General features: G+C 38.9%; 2 protein-coding genes and 4 non-coding genes across 7 annotated transcripts in view; all 6 read right to left on the bottom strand.

The window, feature by feature from the left end:
• Positions 1-598: 598 nt before the first annotated feature.
• rpl17 (ribosomal protein L17) lies at positions 599-4,555 on the bottom strand. The gene is made up of 7 exons (XM_067574413.1): positions 4,454-4,555; positions 3,943-3,992; positions 3,716-3,756; positions 2,182-2,316; positions 1,862-1,960; positions 866-1,057; positions 599-682 (listed from the first exon to the last, which is right to left on the bottom strand). Exons 2-7 carry the CDS (start codon positions 3,980-3,982, stop codon positions 635-637), a joined length of 555 nt encoding a protein of 184 aa, XP_067430514.1. The 5' UTR covers positions 3,983-3,992; positions 4,454-4,555; the 3' UTR covers positions 599-634.
• On the bottom strand, positions 754-822 carry LOC137171398 (small nucleolar RNA SNORD58). The gene has a single exon (XR_010924758.1). It is a non-coding gene; the product is annotated as a small nucleolar RNA SNORD58 (small nucleolar RNA).
• Positions 1,707-1,773, bottom strand: LOC137171400 (small nucleolar RNA SNORD58). The gene has a single exon (XR_010924760.1). It is a non-coding gene; the product is annotated as a small nucleolar RNA SNORD58 (small nucleolar RNA).
• Positions 2,048-2,115, bottom strand: LOC137171397 (small nucleolar RNA SNORD58). The gene has a single exon (XR_010924757.1). It is a non-coding gene; the product is annotated as a small nucleolar RNA SNORD58 (small nucleolar RNA).
• Positions 3,830-3,899, bottom strand: LOC137171399 (small nucleolar RNA SNORD58). Its single transcript, XR_010924759.1, has one exon. It is a non-coding gene; the product is annotated as a small nucleolar RNA SNORD58 (small nucleolar RNA).
• A 1,682-nt stretch (positions 4,556-6,237) lies between the features above and the next one.
• mfhas1 (multifunctional ROCO family signaling regulator 1) overlaps positions 6,238-15,366 on the bottom strand; it is a 30,730-nt gene continuing 21,601 nt past the window's right edge. Inside the window, exons 2-3 of one of the 2 annotated variants that reach the window (XM_067573547.1) lie at positions 9,226-9,568; positions 6,238-8,284 (exon numbers count right to left, since the gene is read on the bottom strand). In XM_067573547.1, coding sequence (XP_067429648.1) covers positions 9,438-9,568 — 131 coding nt within the window. In that variant the 3' untranslated portion in view covers positions 6,238-8,284; positions 9,226-9,437. The remainder of the gene's footprint in view (positions 8,285-9,225; positions 9,569-15,366) is intronic. The other variant, XM_067573546.1, reaches the window with a different exon arrangement.

Genomic DNA, 15,366 nt, shown 5'->3' with positions numbered 1-15,366 from the left:
AACTGTTACTATATATATGTAGATCTGGTGATCATTATGTATTTATAGACATGTTTACATATTGATTACTTCTATTAGTTTGAATGAGGTTTTTTCTTCTAACAGTATTTAGTTGTGTTGCTATGCAGGCCCTCTACTGGCAGCTCAGTGTAACAACAAGTTATATTTAAAAAGAAATACTAAAAATAAACTTTTAGCTCAGATTTGAAGTTTTCAAACATCTGCCAGGAAACAAGTTGTCAAGTCTTTTCCCTCCAGATGTGGACATAAAGTCAGTAAAATGAGACAATAAACTAGAATATTTCAACAACAAACCACTTAATCATCTCTAGTTTTAGATTCATGACAGTGAATCCTGTCTACAGCTGGATTATATGTATGTTTATTAAACTGGAGACATAACTGATCAAACATAAAGACAGTTTGTTACTTCAGATCAAAGTTTGTACATATTTGATGCTCGAATGCTGCAAACTGACATCAGAGTTGACCTTCAGTCACGTCTGAGCAGAGAGACGCTGCTAACAGCTGATAGAAACTGATCTGGTGTCAAATAAAGTGGTTTAAAGTAGAACAAATAAAGACAGACAGCAGAGACTCGAGTGATAATAACAAGTTGTCATTTTATTACATTTTACTCCCGTGCCATCAGTTTCTGCTTCTTCAGCTTCTTCTGTGAAACCTGCACAACACAAACACAGTTATTATTAAATCATCCATCACACACACACAGATCAGCGTCAGAGAAGAAGAGTCGCTCAGTATTTCAGTGGTTTGTTTTCATGGTTTATCCAAAGGTGTCCTAAGAAGTCATCACAGCGAAACAGGAAGTAGACAGAAACACGTGGAGCTGACGTTCCGTTACCTTTTTCTTCTGGGCGACCTCCTCCTCTGGTTTGGGGACGATCTGCTCCTTCTCGGTCAGGATCATCTCGATGTGGCAGGGGGAGCTCATGTAGGGGTTGATGCGGCCGTGAGCTCGGTAAGTACGTCTCCTCATCTTGGGGGCCTTGTTCACCTGGATGTGCTCGATGACCAGAGAGTCCACATCCAGACCCTGAAACCACCGCCGCACACACGTCACATGACCACAGCTGGAAAACTCTAACTTTATATTCTCTACTGGCTCTGAAACATTCATGACAGCTGCAACCGTTTAGTCGATTAATCATCAACTGTTCTGATAATCGAGACATTTTTTTTAAGCAAAAGGAGGGAACTTAAAAGTCTTAAACTGTGACGTTAACGTTCTGTCAGTTTTCTGGTTCATGTTTGATCAGCTGATCATTAAACACTATAAAGATCAGCTGATCTCAGACCTGCTGCTTCACAGTAAAATGATTTTAGTTTGTCGTCTATCAACAGAAAATCAATCAGCAGTTATTTTAACTGATTCATCGTTTTAGTTGTTTAAGCAAAAATATTTAACGTTTGTGTGTTTTTAATTTAACAAATGGAAGATTTATGAGGTTTTAAACTGTTGGTCAGACACAAAACGTCTGAACTGTTCAATGTTACATAACTATTATATTACTGTTATATATCTATCTGACATCTTATAGACTTAATGATGAATACAGACAATAATCTACAGATTAATTGCAGTTTATGAACAATATTTAAAAACTATGAAGCATCTGATGAGCCAAACATTGATCTTATAAATGCAGCATAAACATATAAACAGTAATTCACAGTGACGTCAGATCGCTCAGATTCAACAGTTTATTTTCATGGTTAATACAAAGGTGTCCTAAATGGTCATCACTGCAATCTGACTCATGTGAACGACAGCGTCCAGATTATAATCTGATTCTCTGAACTGAACCAGTCAGACGGGATTTAAAGTCTTTGAACGCACCTTCAGCTCAGCGTTGCTCTCGGCGTTCTTCAGCATGTGAAGGAGGAACTCGGCACTCTTCTTGGGCCAACGTCCCTGCGTCCAGCCGAACTGTTTGGCCTGTAAACAACAACAACAACAACAACTGTTTACTGAGATGCACAGACGTCTTTATTAACCACTAAATGAGCTCAGTGAGTTCATTCAGCTGCTCAGATTACAAAGTTTAGTTTCATCATTGATCCAAAGGTGTCCTAAGATGGTCATCACTGCAGCTCTTCATGAAGCACACGATAATAATAATAATAATAATAATAATAATAACAACAATAACAACTCACCTGGGCGCATCTTCCCACGCCGCCGTTGTAGCGACGGAACGGGACACACTGGTGCTTGACGATGACGTCGCGCAGGTACTTGTTGGCCTTGCGGATGTGCATGCCCTTGATGGCCTGAGCTGTCTCACGGGTGTTCTGTTGGACAAACAAACAAACAAACAAACTCATCACCACTCAGAAGAAAAGCAGCAGAGTTTAAGTTCTAATGTTTTCTACATGTAGCACTGAGGAGGCTAACAGGACGTTCAAACTGCTTTTTTTTTTTTTTAACTTAAAAGACCAGCAGGAAGTGCTCATCTTTATCACAGTAACTGACAGTTGTGCTGCGTTTCTAATCACAACTAAGACACGTTATAGGAAGCTGTAAACACGGAGCTGCCAGCATGACAACATATATTCACTCAGTTACTTTTCCTAAAGAGAATTCTCTTGTTGGAAGTTTAATGATGTTTCTCACTGTTAATACATACAAAACTATGTTGTTGTTAGAAATAAAGACTAAAGCAGAATCACAGCAAACATCCAACATGCTGCCTTCAGGTGTCGTCAGACACCAGAGTCTAAACTGCTTCACATGTCTTATATGATCCGTTAATAGTGACATAAAACAGAAAAGCATCAAATTTTGAATCAATTATCAAAAGAGTTGATTACTTTTCTGTGGATCAACTAATGAACCAGTTTGGACTGTGAACTGTGTCCCAGTAGACCTGCTGGACTAAACAGCAGCTCTGTTCTCCACATGTGTAGTTTTACATTGAAGTTCACATCACTACAAACCATTTAGAGCTTCTAAGAAATAACCTGCAGGTTCAATTACAACAAGTTATTTCTTAAATAATCACACGTCGTATTATAACATGAAGGAAGCAGAACGACACGCCGGCAGGTTCAAACATCTCAGCTGAACTAACTGAACTTCATCAGCAGGTCAAACAGTAACAACATGAAGCAGATGGTCCATGTAGAAGAAGCATGTTTGTAATTCTGAGTGTAAAAATGCAAAAAACAAAATAAAAACACTTGACAGGTTAGACTGAGTCACATGTTTTGTTCCTGATAGTAAATGTTTCTATAAAGTTCAGTAAACGTCTGTTATTACCTTCACACTTTACTGATATACTGAAATTTACCAATTTCAAATTGAAAAACGTGTGAATTTGCACATTTTCATCTGAATAAAGTCAGAACAAACAACATGAACCACCAGATGTGATGATGGGAGATTATATCTGAGGACTGATTCATTAAAATGATTTACAATATAATCATAAACCTCAAAACACACTACTCACTTTTAAATCTTTTGTATAACTTTATAGTAAATACATGTTAGTTTTGATTCATAATCATGTTGGTTCTGACTTTGTGAATGAAACTTTTCCAACAAGTACAGTAAGTTTCTAAATATCAACTCGTCCAGCTCACAAATACAAAGTTTGAGTCTTTTCTGAACTTTTTAGACATCATTAATAAATAAATAACATTTCCTACCAGAACAAACACTGAACTATCAGAAAGAGTCTTAACTTACCTTGAAGTGAACCCGGAGGTTGGAGCCCCTCGACTTGCATGCTGCAACAATAAAATAGATATTATAAGAACAGAACATAAATCTTATGTTATAGTTTAGTGTATCATCAGTTTGTTAGCTCAGATCTTTCTTTGAGTTATTTTCATGTGTAATCCAAAGGTGTCCTAAGAAGTCATCACAGCCAACACACAACGTCTCACAAACCTCCAGAAATCCACTTTACTCACATTTGGTCGGGTTCTCGGGGTCGAGAGAGTAGCGGACCATTTTCAGATATCTGCAAAATAACACAAATGTTCAGTATTTCATTTAAAACTGAGCCGACAGAAACTCCTCATGACTGTTAGCTGCGTTAGCTTTAGCTCAGCTTAGCTAACGTTACATTTAATGAGTCTCCCGATAATAATAGAAAAATATATTTACATTATTAATCACCAGAAACACTCTGACACATAAATAATGTGGAGAAATAAACACCACAGTTGATTTTTAACAGTTTTTAGCTCAGTTTTTGTAGCTAGCAGCAGCCAACATGGCGGAGGGCTGATGTGACAAACCGGTATGATCACAAATATTAAGATTTAAAACTAAATTTTCTGCTCAAACACAGAAATTTAACATCATCCGACGTGTCTGATGATAGTTTATAAAACTCAGCGGTTTAAAATGCAGGATGATGAAGATTTAAAGGAGATTTAAGACAGATTCATGTCTTCATACACGGGACTAGTCTCCTACCTCTGAGGCCGCGGAAGGAAGAGGAAGAGCCGGGGACAGAGCACCGCTTCTTCCGCTGCTTTAAGGTTCACCGCCCCCTGCCGGCCCGGAGGAGGCCGGGCAGCAGGGGGAGGAGGCCGGGCAGCAGGGGGAGGAGACCCCGGTGCAGTGAGAGGGTTTAGACACCAGGGGCCACATGTTTAAACAATATATATTTCATCTCTTTGTCTTCTCATGACCGTAGATAATCTTGTGTGTGGTTTATGTGCTGTTGTGTGTATCTTTGTATTTTGTATAATGAGTCCTGCGTGTTTTCTGCTTTGTGCTGTTTGTTATTGTGCTGTTATATGTTTTAATTGTGAGGGGCTGCAGATTAAAATTAGCAATAAGCTAACTCTGGTGCAGTAACATTTATGTTTAACACTGTACATGGTCCCAATAAATACATAAATAAATAAATACACATAAGCTGAGAGCATCTATCAGCTGCACTGACTGTGTATTTTTTATATGTTTACACAGAGATTTGTAAAATGTCAATCAGAGGAATATATAAAACAGAATATTGATTAATTACTTTTGTGTGATTAATTTGATCATTCCTTTAATTCACACAGGAGACATTTTATTTTCCTGTAACTATCTCTTTTTTATTTTATCCAGCTGTGTCACACCCTGTAAAGCCGGTTTAGTTATGAGCTACAAACTAATCATTGATTACTTCTCTGAGATGATCACTGCTGATGATGATTAACAGGCTCATGTGATGAACTGATGATATGGACGCTATAAAGAGCTCTTCTTACAGGTGTACAGACATCATATTGATATGAGAACAGCTGGTTGATTGTGGGAGAGTGAATGAGAAACAGAAGCAGCTCACTCACAGATCTATAACTGTCTGCTTGTTTCTTTGTGTGCAGTTTCAGTCATGAATCTACAGTTTGATGCATCTGGTCTCAGGTGAGGTCAGAGTTCACCTGTTTATATATATTTATATACACTCTGTGGTTTTTACTTTCACCTCATATAACAGGATGTTTTTATTCATTTTTTCCCCTTTTTACAATTCAATTTCACTTTTATTGTGTTTAATTATTAGATTTTTTTTAAAAATAGTGTAAAATACCATAAAAAACAAAGTGGATGTATGACATGTTTTATTTTAATTAATTTCTTTTCAATTTAACCCTCCTGTTGTCCTCGAGTCAAATTTGACCCGTTTTCAAATGTTTTTATATCAGAAATATGGATTTCTTTCATCTAACTGCCTGAAAACCACATGGATGGTTCCATACCACACATTTAACAAGTAAAAGTAATGATCACTACTTTCAGTGAATTTTGGGTGTTTTATTAAAACGTATAGCATCTGTGGACTTTTGTCCTCCCGAGTCAAAAGTTGCATGGTTGACGGGAAGACAACAGGAGGGTTAATAAAATATTTATTGTATTTATTTATTTTAGTTTAGTTTCTTCTTTTATCTTTTGCTGATTATTATTATCATCATTATTTTGAGGAAGAAGAGTTTGGTTTATGTTTTTATTACTATCATCTTTGACAAAGTGTTAATTAGTAAGTGATTATATTCAATTCAATTCAGAGAACTTTATTCATCACCAGCAGAGCGCACACACACACACACACACACACACACACACACACACACACACACACACACACACACACACACACACACACACACACATCTCAGCAAAACACACAGGATAAAATAACTTATGAGCATCATGTAAACAACTTTGGACTGTGATGTCAGACAGAATAAATAAACAACACGGTAGCGTGGTACTAAAGCCAGTTATTGGTTTATTTGTATTTGGTATTTCATGTTGTTTCATGTGAGATGTTGAAACCAGCTACATATAAAACCCTTTTGTGCATCTCAACAGTGAGTCATGCACAACATTGCACTGTAAATAAAGTCAAAGCTAAGAGTGGAGACACGCCTCGTGTCAACATACAAAAATAAAGATATTATTTACATCAGAAAGAAAAGCACGTTTCCCTCGACGTGTTCGCACAGGTCGAAATGTTTCCTCTAAAAGGTGAAAAACATCCAGAAATCAACTCAACGAGAGCACAGGAAGTGAAAAAAAACACCTGACGTCCTTTCCTTCTACACAGCAAACATCTTCTCTTATTCACTTATATACAGTCAGCGTTCAGGAAACAGCGATGACATCACTGTTTCCCGACCGCGGTCAGAGTGAAGATAAATATCTGAGGTTAACCCTCACATACTGTTCAGGGTCAGATTTGAGACATTTTTACATCTGGGAGCAGTAAAAACACCATAAACACTTTGACTTTTATTCTGAAATGTGACGACTTCCCCTACTGAGACTCAGAATATACAAACATGGAAATATTTCAACTTTTTAACAACATTTTTGTGCAGCTGATGCACATTTTTGTAGTGTTTGACCCACATTTATTCAAAAAAATCATAAATCACCAAACATATTGTCGCATTTTTCACATTTAATATAATTAATTGAAATCATTTTGTTCTCCTGTTTTATGTAACATTGGACTGTTATAGTGTGACTGTAAATGTTTCTCCTCCATAAACAAAAGGTGTAAAAACTGAAGAATAAACTCTCTGCTCTCTGAAAGCTTCATTGAGGATTAATCACCAATTTATCAATAACTGATGAGGGATTCATGAAGGATGTTGTTCAGAAATGTGTAATAGAGACTAATTATGAGTTGATACTGTGACGGGACATGAACAGAATGTGACTTTACATGTTTATCGCTGCTGGAACACTTCAGACGTTGATGTTGAACCAAACCTCTGAACAGGAAGAGAGTTTCACCACAGACGTCATCTCGTCCTCCTCGTGTCACAAAACGGCTCAGTGCGAGTGCAGACTACAAGACTTCCTCTCCCGCTCACACTACAGGACATCTTCAGTCCCAGACTGTTGTCATGGTGACGTGAGGCTGTCCTGCTCACACCGCAGGACATCTTCAGTCCCAGACTGTTGTCATGGTGACATGAGGCTGTCCTGCTCTCACCACAGGACATCTTCAGTCCCAGACTGTTGTCATGGTGACGTGATGTCACTGCATCTCCTTTTCATTCATTCATGAAGCTTGTTTAATTACTCCTATTGAATTAATTATATATATATACTGCCTCCGCTTTCCTGTGCGCTCTCATTGGATGCTGCTCTGACTGGTCTCCATGGTGACCAAACTACAGGCACATCCTGCTGTTTTTGGCTACAAGAAACTCAAACATGTTTGAAACGTGTGTGGCAGCGTCCGGAGCGGCTCAGGATGAGCAGATCTAAGAGATGAAGTCTTGTAGTTTGCATCGGACTTTTTAAAGTAGGCACAGAGAATATTTACACGTGTAAATAGTTGTAAAACAGTCTTCAATCCACCGTGTCCATGCTGCTCTCTTCATTACAGTAGAAACGGGACAAATTGCTAAAACATTATTAGATATTGCAAAATATTGCAGTCCAGTAAAAAATCTTCTTTCCTGATTTCAGAGTCTGTTGTGTTGGTTTGATCAGGTGAGACTTGGCAGAAATCTGGCCCACGATTTAACAAGTTCATCAGTGTTTAAAAGACTTTTTCTTTAATAAATGACTGAATTATCCTCGAGCCTTTTAGAGTCCTGAACAATGTAGGATTGCTTTTTAAAAAGTAAATAAAACTGACAGGAGACGATGCAGCTGCAGGTTTTAATAAAAACACTCTGAGGAACTTGTGAAGCGTCGCAGGCCAGAGAAGATCCAGAGCTACTGTGGATAAACACGGCCCAAGATTGTGCTCATCAAGCTCCTAAATATTAAAATGATGAGACACCAGAAGACCTGCAATAGAAGAAGACAAGACATTAAAATTACAAACAAACATGTGGAATTAACAGCAGTTAATTCAACAAACAGATATATTTGGTGTTATGTGTCTCAATAAAAGCATTTTATTGATTTGATTTATTGCTCTTGTGATTCAATTATTGACATTTATTTGATTTATTTTGTAATATTTCTTCATGTCAGACATTCGGCCTCATGCAGGAATCCCTCAGATGAACAGATTCATTTTTAAAGGACACGTACGAGTGATTTAAGAACATTTGCAGCAAGTTCAGAGCTGTCGTATGATTCATGAACAGAACAGAGTACGATACCAAAATCAACTAAAATATTATTTACCAAAAAAAAAAAACTTCATCATCATCATCATGGCTGTCAGTTTCCTGATGATGTTTATGTCAGTGGTAGTAAACAGCTGCAGCTCTCTGTCTAATATCTCAGTCACATGACGCCTCTCATATTAGTCACGGAGCCATGGAGAGATGTTTCAAAGCACTTCCTCCTTATTTCTTTCTTTATTTACTCCAAATTCTTCTTTTCACTCTTTGGGAACATTTTTGTGAATGAAACTCAACCACAAACGGAGCAGAACAGGTCGACTTATACGAGACATTTTAGCGGCGTTGATGATGCTGACGATGAAATCTCAGGAACGTCCAGCTGCTCATGAAGAGCTGACGTCCATCACAGATTCACAAAGAGTTTGAGAGAGTTTGTTGGAACAAACCTCAGAGAGAAAAGTCAGCGATGTTCAGGAGAAGGAAATGTTCTTACATGAGGCGCGATGTGTCTTTTTCATGTTTAAATAAATCACACATGTCTCAAGTTAACCTCCCTGCAGCATCAGAGTGATGTTAAGGATAGAGAGCACCAGTATCTGAAGGTATTCTGTCTGTATTTGTGACGCTAGCAGCGGGATAACCAGTCTGCAGTACCTACATATGAAGCAGTGAGCCGCTGTGCTGCCTTCAGGTTCAGTTCAGGGTGAAGCGGCCCGGCTGAAGCTGAGGCAGGAGGACAGGAAGCAGGCTGCAGGAGTCACAGGTGTGGGAGGTGGAGGTGAGGCAGTCAGAGGTGGGGGGGTGGGGGGGGGGGTGGACCCGGTGATACGAGCCCGGCCGGCGGGAGAGTCCAGCCCCCCCGCGGCTCACTTCAGACAGGGGCTGACCACAGTGGGTGTCGGCGGGTAAACCAGAGCCACGTTGACCCGCTCCGAGCCGTTCTTTGGACAGATGATCTCCGTCAGACCGTCGGGCCGCGGCTGGCTCAGCAGCTCACCTGCAACACAAGAGACGGTTCATCAATTAAACAATCGGAGTCATTGATCAAGTCCTGCATCCATTATGATTCTCAACACTAACATGTGATGTAGATGTCGGCCAGGAGGGTTGTGCACTATGTCACCACTGTCAGTAGGTGTGTATGGAAGCCATGTGCTGACTATTTTTCTTTTACTATGCAATACGTTTGATTTTATCTTCTATGGAACTGCAGGACAGAGGCCAGAAGAAATTTCCCTACAGGGACATTAAAGTTTATCTTATCTATCTTATTAGTCTGCTGCCTGAGGATTTACTGCTTTTATTTTATTTCACTGTAGACTGAATATTTTGGGTTTTACACTGTTGCTCAGACAAATCAAGACATCTGAAGACGTCTGGAGACTGAGAGGAACATTTACTGAGAGTCAGTAAATAAAGAAAGAAAGAAAGAAATGGCTGAACTTTGCACTACATTATAAATTTCTCAAAGAGCTTCAATACACAGAACTACTCTCTGGAGACTGAAAACGTCATCGCTGTTATTAGTCTTTGGAGCCGTTTCTAAACAAACTAACGTGACCAAACTCTTCATGATGAAGGAACATGTGACCCAGTGCAGCGGTGTGACTCACTGACGAGTTTTTAATAAGATATATCAGCTTTGATACACAAACAATACTGGTTAGTAGATCAGTTCATTGTTGGTTTGGATCCAAACATGAAGACAAATATAGAAAATTGGCGGAATGATCCTTTAAATTTGACCAGTATTAAATATGTATTAAAAAGAAAATCAAAAACCACCATTCTTCACATTTACTGAAATCATAACATGTTTCCTGTTTTATGCAACACAGAATCATAATGTGACTGTAAATGTTTTTCTCTATAAAAAAAATAAAAACATAAACTCTCCCCTAAGGATTAATTTTCTGTTTATTAATGATTGATGAATGAAAACAGATTAATGGTTCAGAAGTTTGGTTTAGAGTGATTCTGAGAGGATACAGTCAGAATATTAACAGTATTGAAGGTGATGTGATGAGTGTAATGTCACAAAGTTCCTGCAGGTGGTGCACAGTCCTCAGTGTTTTAGGTCGGCTCTGTGTTTATAGTGTGTGTGTGTGTGCATAGTGGTGAAGGATGACTGGTCATATCTGGTGTCCTGGAAACGCAGAGAAGACGGCGCTTCTTCTCCCTGAACTCAGTCTGTCAGGCTCTGATCTGCCTGCTACAAACAGGCTCTCTGCTGTAAACTGTAAAACCTGCCTGCTTGTGTTTGACGTAATTTGTAACGTCTCTTATTATAAGCATTATGTTTGCCTTTGTTTATTTTAAAGGTTTTATTTCAGATTTATTGCAGCTTTCACTCGTTCTGCGTTGAGGTGATCAGATTTTTATCTATTGGTTGATTGATCTGTTGCACACAACAGATTTTTGTTTCCTCAAATTAAATTATTCTTTTGCATGACAACAATTTCTCTACAAGATGAGACTGATGTGCTCACAAAAATATTTTACTATCCTCAGAATGGATTATTATTCTTTGTCGCAAAATATAACTTATGAGTCATCACGTGCTGAGATTTGACACAACGTATTAATAGAAATATAACGCCATAAGCAGGAGGAGATGTTTCAGATGAAGCCTGAGTTGAAGCGCTGCCTGGGAGACTAAACTCAGGGCAGAGTGAAGTTTAACACAGGAAGCTGTTTGATTTCATGCTTGGTGATATTTCTGGTTTTCCTTGTGGACAGCCGGGTATTGTTACTGTATGTGTTGCTGTTTTTATTACGACCTTGGCGAGTTTTCATGTTTTCACTGCAGACACAAAAAACTCGAATATCAGTTCAGTAAACGAACTCTTCACATCCACACATTCAAACACACTTCCTGAGTGAACGTGCAGAGAGCCAAATGATCCGTGACAGGAAAACAAACACACACGTCTGCAGGATCAACAGCTAGAACGTCTTATGTTACAGTGGCCTAATTTCCTCCTCCTCCTCCTCCTCATCATCAGTCCCTCCTCATCAAATAACAAGGTTTAAAACCAGCTTAATGCTCAGAGCTGTAAGAGCTACTCAGATCCTTAACTGAAGTACAAATACAACAATGTAAAAATACTTTATTACAAGTGAAGGTAGAAGTATTATCAGCTTCCTGTAGTCATGTTGGATCAGATTCATAATAATTGAACAAAATCTTCCAAGAATCAAAAAATATGAATAAATTGTAAGTGAATAAAATTATTTAAAGCCAAAAAAAGACCTCAAAAATCAAAATGTACAATAAAACTGTAACTATACTTTACTTTCACTGATCTGAAGTTCTCTTTTACTGTCACTTTTCTCTGTATTGCTGCTGAATTTTTCAGTTTCAGTTCCTGACCTTTGACCATTTTTGAACATAAAAAACCTGAAGTGACTACTGACCTTCATCTTTGTATCTTTACATTGTTTTTATGTGTAAATGAAGCATCTGACTACTTCTGTTTGATGAATTTTAGTGTAAAATCATAAACTACAAAGTAAAAACGTATCTCCAAGCACCTCAAAGTTGTTATTGTACTCTGACTTTCAGAACCGTGTTTCCAGCAGGAGGAAGTGTGTGCAGGTGCGGCGAGGATCAGGAAAAACAGTGAAAGGCACAAACGATCATGTGTCCATTTGGCAGGAAACACCTGACCTAAAAATACCTCACAGTAAGCCGCACCTGGACGTTCACTCGTGGCCTTTAGTGCTTGTTGTCGTGCAGACAAACAGCGTCGGTCCTGAATCACTCAGACTGCGGCTACTCAGAGCCTACATGATCTCTGTTGTTCCCCAAAGCACAGAAATAAACGCATCATGTGCTCGGTGTGTGTTTTAAAGTCACATGAAGATACTGGACACTGGAACACTTCTGTAGCCCTGACTTTTGACTTGCAGGCAGCATTTCTACATACGTTCACCTCAACTTTTGGAACTTTGACGATGTTTAACATCCGACATCAGAACAGGACATAAATTGTACTTTAATACTTTAACAAGCTGATAGTACTTGGGTTCTCCTACTGTTGTAGGGGTTTTTCACCAGGACTTTTATTTGTCATAGAGAACTTTTACTGAAGTAAAGGATCTGAGTGCTTCTTCCACACTGATATCTATCTATCACTGATAACTTTTCAATCCAAATGGCTCAGATATTAGCATGCTAACGTTAGCTTGGTCAGAAGGTTCATTAAACTAGCTTAGCAGCAGTTAGTAGCTGTAAATATGTAATAACTAGTTTGTGGTGAAACCGGTTTTAAATATAACTTTATGTTACATTAAAATGTTAAAGGTTTGAATTTACCAACAGCTGCTGTAAGCGGCTCCTGGATTACAGTCACATAATAAACCTCTTTTTCAGGACATCTAGAGCTCAGTAATATTCTGATTTGGGTTTATCTGCTGCTCACAGATTGACCTGCTTTCAGCGTCTGTATCTCAACCTGCTGCTGCTGTTAGATAATACACACTAAAGTCACCATCAGAGAGCACGAGGGATCCCGGAGAAGGAAGTTTGTTTTAACCTTTAAACATAAAATAAAAAATCTACCATCACAGTTCTGAGTGTTCGGCTTTCTTCTTCTTTATTTGATGTCTGACTGTGTGTGTTTTCCTTCAGTTCTTCATTTTCTGTCACCAGTTCAGTGTTTGACAGCAGTGAAGTATTCAGAACCTTTACTGCAGTAAGAATCGAGTTTATCAGGCTTCAAATCGCAGATTAACAGTACATGAGCTCATTTAGAGCTCACTGAGACCATGAGCCTCATTTGTTTCCAGGTGATATTTTGTTAATTTTGGTAACTAAAATAGAATAAAAGACAAATAAATTACATAGTTTTTACTTAAATCCACGCTGCAGTGATTGATGTGTTCAGGCTCATGGAGCCAAAACACAGTATTCAGTGAAAACTGCACATCACACTCTCCAGGTGCATTGTGGGTAATGTAGGCAGCAGGTTTTAACAAAGAAGAATGTGTGGAATAAAAAAGATGAATCTGCTGCATCGATTTTCATCCTTTTTTAAAAACAAACTGTCCATCATGAGTCTGATAATGCTTTAGGAGTGAAATAATAAATCTGTGGACTATTTTACATCAGGGTGTGTCTGTAGATATTAAAAGCTCTCAGCCCTTTATAAAAGAAATCAGTACAGTCTTATCTTTATGTTGAAGTTTCACAGTTGGACTGAACGTGAGACTGAACGCTGCTTTGTTTGCTTTCTGCTCAGGCAACGAGATAAGAAGCAGGTTTGCTGCTGATGCAATAAAGCAGCATTAGACATTAGACACACGCCCAGTCTGCAGCAGCACTTTAACCATTACAGCTTATTGATTTCTGCTGGTGTCGCTCTGCAAGTCTGGAGCTGTTTTGTTCTGCTGGAGTGAAGCCAGATGAAGTCAGAGCTGCAGTCATGTTTAATCTGCAATATCTCATCCTCCTCCTCCTCATCATCATCATCCTCCTCCTCATCATCATCAGTTTCATGCTGGCTGTTTTCTCAGCTCTGTGGAAATCAGACGTGTTTTTCATTACTGGAAGCAGCTGACGGCTCACATCCGGCTGTGTGTCCTGAATTAGGTCAAAGTCTAATAACTCCTCCCTTCAGAGAGTTCACCAGTAACCCAGAAACAGCTGACATCAAGGAGCAGGAATGTGCACATCTCACCTCCTCCTCCTCTTCCTCCTCCTCCTCCTCACACACCATCAGCAGGTAGAGGAATCATCAGCTGCCATAAAAGGAAGCAGCCACTTCTCTGGAAGTTAGACGAGTTTTCCTGTCTCCAGGAAACTCCCGCTGGGATGTTGGATATTTGCGAGAAACCAGTGAAGGAGTCTGGCTGAGCCGCTCATTCACAAACTGTTTCCAAACATCCCATTTCACTTCCTGTTCTATTGTGAGCTTCACATCTGACCAGCGGAGGAGGAACTGAAGGAGTTTGAGGAATCTGAGCAGCAGCCAAGCAGACTAACAGAGTACAATGTGTACTACAGTAACTGTTTCACTACTCGCTCTCACTTCACAACAAGAATCTGGATTTAAACACACAAGTGCTTCACGAACAACAAAGAATGGATCCACTTGTCACAAACATCTACTCATACATGTAGATATTTGACCAACCCAACAGTATCTTTTATAACATAACAGTTCTGTGAAAAAACATAAAAGTAAGACTACATCTGTCACTAGTGGTTATTTTCTTTGCCGATTTGATTAATGTTTTGTCGGGAAGTCGTGAAAAATGACTTAGAGTCCAAAGTGACGGCTCCAAATGTCTCATTTTGTTTGACAAACAGCCAAAATATTTTGTTTACTCTCATGTCTGATAAAGAAAAGCAGATAATTTCTGGCACCAACTTCCAGAGAAGGAAAAGAATCTGAAGAGGTCAGCAGGAAACACACATCAACACATTTACATCTTCTTTATTACGTGTTTCTCTGATGACGACCACAAACACGCTGGTTAGAGTTTACCGCACAAATCAGTCATTCAAACCATCACAGTAACCACCATTAAAAAAATATTTAAACCTCAGATGTTATAAAATAATCGGTTCCTAAACATGTTAAGCTTTTCGAATGCATCTGTTCCTGTAGTAGTCTGTTCTTTATAGACTCTTTATTCTAGTGATGTCATTAAGCAGCAGACACGTCATTGTTTATCTAAATCCTGAGAGAATAACTGAGCCGTATCTCTGTCTCATCTGTGGTGGGTGTGACATGGTTGTGTTACCGTGGTAATGCGGTAAACCACAGTAACCGCGGTAACCGAAGCAGC

The sequence above is a fragment of the Thunnus thynnus genome, chromosome 19 (assembly GCF_963924715.1).
Source record: "Thunnus thynnus chromosome 19, fThuThy2.1, whole genome shotgun sequence".
Lineage (NCBI taxonomy): Eukaryota > Metazoa > Chordata > Actinopteri > Scombriformes > Scombridae > Thunnus > Thunnus thynnus.
Note: the sequence above shows the minus strand (reverse complement) of the source record. Positions and strands in the feature narration are given on the sequence as shown.